The 4,873-nt window shown below is 38.7% G+C and overlaps 1 protein-coding gene across 1 annotated transcript; it reads right to left on the bottom strand.

Annotated features, from left to right (window-relative positions):
• Nucleotides 1-2,842: 2,842 nt before the first annotated feature.
• LOC121760273 lies at nt 2,843-4,613 on the bottom strand. The gene is made up of 3 exons (XM_042155925.1): nt 3,162-4,613; nt 3,019-3,081; nt 2,843-2,881 (listed from the first exon to the last, which is right to left on the bottom strand). Exons 1-3 carry the CDS (start codon nt 4,611-4,613, stop codon nt 2,843-2,845), a joined length of 1,554 nt encoding a protein of 517 aa, XP_042011859.1.
• Between the last annotated feature and the right edge of the window lie 260 nt (nt 4,614-4,873).

Raw genomic sequence — 4,873 nt, 5'->3', positions numbered from 1 at the left:
CTGGCAGTGGCGGAGCCAGAGATTTCATAATGGGGGGTCCAAAATTAAACTTCAAAAAAAATTACATAAATTAAATTATAAGGTTCAAAATGTAAAAGTCAAATGCAATCACATCATAACATTTGTCTTCTATTCTTCATCTTCTGAAACCATTGCATAATAGTTTCATTGGTAACTTTAACAAACACATCCTTTTCGATGTAAGGAACTAAGCAATCATTCAATAGTTGGTCTCTCATGCTATTACGTAGAGAAGTCTTGATGATCTTCATTGCTGAAAAGGCTCTTTCTACTGATGCAGTGGCAACTGGTAAGATCAATGACAACTTAACTAATGAATAAACCATTGGGAAAACTTCATGTTTCCTTGTAGAAACCATCTTTTGAGCAAGACCACTGATTCCTGATATTTGTGAAAACTTTTCATCTATGCGCACATCGAAAATAAAGTTCTCAAGTTGACTTTTAAGCTCGGACAAAGCAACTTCGGAAAATTCAGAAGGATAATACCGTGCAAGACGAAGCAGCTTCTCCAAATCAAATGCATTATAAGATAACGAAGAGAAATAATTGTTGCATTTAATCGCAGGCGGTAGTCAAGCTTAGACTATGTTGACTGTTTTGCCAAAGAGACCTCAATGTGTTGGGCTTGATTCATCAAATCCTCACATGCTAATCTGCACCTGTTATGAGCACTTTTATGGTTTCCAACATGATCTCTTAATCTTTCTTTCTTGCGCCAGACCGTAAATCCCCCTGATACAAAAGCATCTTGTCCATTTCCGTGGAGTCTTGAAAAAAGATAGCAATATAAACAAAAAGCTGCTTCCTTTGTAACACTATATTCCAACCAATCCTTAAATTCATCAAACCAATGTGAGACAAATTTACGTTTTCGATTTCCATCTACTGTAGGACGAAAATCATGATTACGTGGTTGACACGGACCTTTAAGTAAGTAAGCTCTGCGAACTTGTTCTATTAAATTTGGTGGATAACTCATTATATCAGGTCGTTCTCCTGGATCACTTGGAAGATTCTCTAAATCAACCTTACTTTTATCTTCATTCGATAATTCTTGAGGTTGAAGAAGTGAAGGTTCAACTGATGAAGAATCAACGGAAGAAAGTTTCTTGAAATAACGATCCATATACCTACAAAAATAGTCAACACTGATTAAGTTCAAAATATTTGATATTTTCTGTATGCAAAACTATTAACACACACATCAAATAAAGAATTGGAGTTATAAAATTTCAACTACAGAACCACCGTAGTCCGTAGCCATTGAATTACATAAGCTATCTTCTTTCTCCCCCTTTGAATTATTATTGCAGCCAAACAAAAAAACAACCTATGTAGAAAAATTAATTGAATTATATTTGAGTTTTGAATATACCTAGTTCTAGTTTACCAGATTTCAGACTTGGAACGGCAGAATGAATACGCTAAATTCAGACTTGGATTGGAATGGCAGAATGAATACGCTAAATTAAGAGGCACGATTCATATATATTTTGTTGAAACCTATCTCTAATATTATATTTATTATAAATTATAATTATTGTGAAATTACTAAAATACCCCTAAGTTTTTTAAGAATTAGTGGGGGGACCATGGGCCCCCCTGGCCCCACCCTCCCTCCGCCCCTGCTCATTGGTATAAGCGGAGGTGATGCATAACTAATAATAATAATTTTCATGTTGATTGGCCTAGTGCATGTATTTCCGCGATCGGGTGAAACTATTGCGGCATTCCACGTGGCCAAACAAATTTCGGTATATTGTAAAAGTTATAGTATATCGGATGTCGGTACGACAAACTAAATACCAGTATATTGTAAAAGTACCGTATGCAAAATTTTGGTATGGCATATTGAAAAATCGTTACGATAATGGTAATATTATTGAAAATTGGTATATCGAAAATTCAACATAACAAAAAAATCGGTAAGATAAAGCTATGATATGTTACTCATATCGGTATCTTCGGTAAGATTTACACTTTGACAGATTTGTAAGGTATATCGTATCGACCTGCCCCTGAATCAATTTGTTCTCCATAATGTTGCACATGCACACACAAACCCTCTCGCAAGTGGAAGTGGCGCATAACTGCTAATAATAATTTTCATGTTGATTGGCACAGTGCATGTATTTCCACGATCGGGTGAAATTGTTCGACGTCATCTAGCTACATGAAATGATGTCATTCCACGTAGCTGGATAGCGTCGAACATTTGTCGCAGAAAATAGGAGAAAAATGGCAGCTATTCCTCATTCTCGAGTACACAAATTACAAACATCAAGATCATTACTACATGTTCAATGTTCTTGGATTGAATGTAGAAGTAAATTATAGAATATACTCCGACAGGATTCAACTACCAGAACAATATTAGCAAACTATGCTTGATTTTCTATTATTGTCCAACTCTTCACGTACTTAATTTTAAAAATGATATCGTTTGATAGATTTAGTGTTAATTACTTCAGTTTAATTTTACCACATCACTTTTTTTTTGAGAGAATATCTAATCGTGGGAATTGACAACATCAAAATTCATGAGTTTTTAATCATATTTTATGTTCATTCAAGTTAGAAAATTTCAGCAAATTAAAATGACTTAGATATGAAATGTAATTAATTAAAATGAAAATTATATTAAAGACGAAGATCCGTAACTATTACATCAGATCAGCCATGGAGCTGAGATTTGATTCATTTAAAAGAAAAACACAAAGACACTACTAAAATTAAACAGCAACTCGGATCTAATTGGTGAAATCCGAGATTAATTGAACTTGAAAATACAGAAATTAATTAGCTACGGATTAATTCTTCATCTCCCATCATGCAGATTAATTACACCATCAAAATCCTTCAAAAATTAAATCAAGCACCAGTTTTGAATGGCATAATCATCTCCTTCCTCGCACCATCTACTTCTGTAATTCAATTCAACACAGCCATTAATTAGTATGTAATCAATTAATTGAAACTAATTTAATCACATACCTTTTCAGACACCTTGTACGTGTCTTTAGAGATAGACATCAGCCATAATCCAGGAAACACAATCTGCAATTAATTTAAACATAGGTTAATAAAAAAATTAAATACTATAATTAGGTTAAAAAATTAAAGTAAAAATTCCTCACATCCAATTGCTTCTGCACATTCCTGGGCCGCTTCTTGGGGCGGCGCGCCGGCTTTGCTCCGGTGAGAGCGAAGATGTCCTCCTCGATCTCCTCCTTGGTCAGCGAAATCGAAATGCTCAGCTTCGCCATCTTCTCAACTCCAGATTTAGATGCGCCGCCGCTCTTCGTCTGCGTCTGAGTGACGGCCTTGCCCTTGCCCTTGGGGATTCGCGGCCGCAGATTCCACACCCTGGTTGCTTCTCCATCATTGCCGGTCAGATCGGCATCCTTCTTAGGGTTTTGCACTTCTTCCTTGACCTCTTTCGGTTCGATTTTGATCTTCGCTGCATCAGATTCAGCCGGATTGGATTTCTTCTCTGCTGCATCAGGCTGTTCGAGCTTGGGTTTGAGCAAAGGGATTTTAGGGTTGATTGGAGAAGCAAATGCAAATGAGGGTTTCTTCTTTGGGGGTAAATGAGAATCTTCTACCACCTTGGATTTCATCTTATCATTTGAATTGGCCTGCGAAGGAAGTTCAGATTTCTTCAAATGGTGGAGGGTAGGGTTTGGTGCATCAGCAGCAGCAGCAGCCTCTGCAACTACCATGGAGAGTTTCTCAATTTTGGAGTTATCATAAGCAGATTTGTTGGAGTGGTGCTGTTTAGGGTTTGATGCATCATCAGCTACCTCGATTTTGACATTAAACTCTGAATCGGAAGGAAAATAGTCCTGTTTTGATTTGGAAACGAATTCAAATTTCTTGTAGAAAGGGCTTTTCTGAAATGTGTCTGTATCTTCAGATGGAGATGATTTGTTGAACCAATCATACTTCTTCCAAGCAGAAGAAGAAGCGAATTCGGATTTCTGTAAGGAATATGTATCAGATCTCTCCTCTTGAGAAATGGATTTCCCAAAGGAATATGCACCGGCTTCTACAGCAGCTGCATTTGTTGATCTTCCCCTATTTTCTGAATCGAAGTAGTTTAGCAGCCTAACCGTAGGCGCCGGAGGAGCCGCAAATGCAGGTTGCTTAAGCGGAGAAGGAGAGATTGATGTTTTATTGGAGGAGTGGCGGTTCTTCGAGGAAGAAGAAGAAGAAGCGGATTTCTTCTGATGATTTCTACGATACGGGATCACAGGTGATTGATGGTAGTTTCTCAGCGACATCCGCTCGAACTCATCGTCCAGCGCCACAACGGGCTCACGGGGCGGCGGCGGGGGCATCAGATCAGCCTCAAACAGAGCAGCCGCCGCCACCAAATGGAGCAGCGGAGTCTCGGGCTGAGGTGGCGGCGGAGCGGCGGCGGCATGGTGGTGCTGCGACGGACTTTTCATGGTGCGGTAGCGTTTCGGTGTCCCGGCGGATTTGCCGTCCTTGCTGTGCCATTTGAGAAGCGGCGGCAGCTCGAAATTGTGCAGCGGCTGAGAGGACTTGGAGGAAGAGGAATGAGGGGAAGAGGATGAAGACGCCATGGATGAGTGAAATGGAAGGAGGAGTTTGATTGATTGACGGTGAAGATGCAATGTATGAGTTGCAGGGTTTTATAGAGAGAAAAAGTAGTTGAAATTTAACACAAACGACACTCATTTTTGAATTTGTAGAGTGTTGTTGCAAGAAATCGGTGAGAAAGAAGAGGGTCATAATTTGGGAGTGAGACACAGCGGTTACAACTTACATTAATACTAGGAGTATTATTTTATTGGTGTCGATGAAAAAAAAAAATTAGGTTGGA

This window comes from Salvia splendens, chromosome 2 (assembly GCF_004379255.2).
Source record: "Salvia splendens isolate huo1 chromosome 2, SspV2, whole genome shotgun sequence".
NCBI lineage: Eukaryota > Viridiplantae > Streptophyta > Magnoliopsida > Lamiales > Lamiaceae > Salvia > Salvia splendens.
This window is presented reverse-complemented; position numbering and strand designations above follow the sequence as displayed.

Excerpts from the sequence above, each read along its gene's own strand:
- LOC121760273 (XM_042155925.1), bottom strand. The coding sequence starts at position 4,613 with ATGGCGTCTTCATCCTCTTCCCCTCATTCCTCTTCCTCCAAGTCCTCT. Across the intron at positions 3,082-3,161 it reads ATGTGCAGAAGCAATTGGAT|ATTGTGTTTCCTGGATTATG; the intron begins GTGAGGAATTTT and ends AATTAATTGCAG. Across the intron at positions 2,882-3,018 it reads CGTACAAGGTGTCTGAAAAG|GATTTTGATGGTGTAATTAA; the intron begins GTATGTGATTAA and ends TAATTTTTGAAG.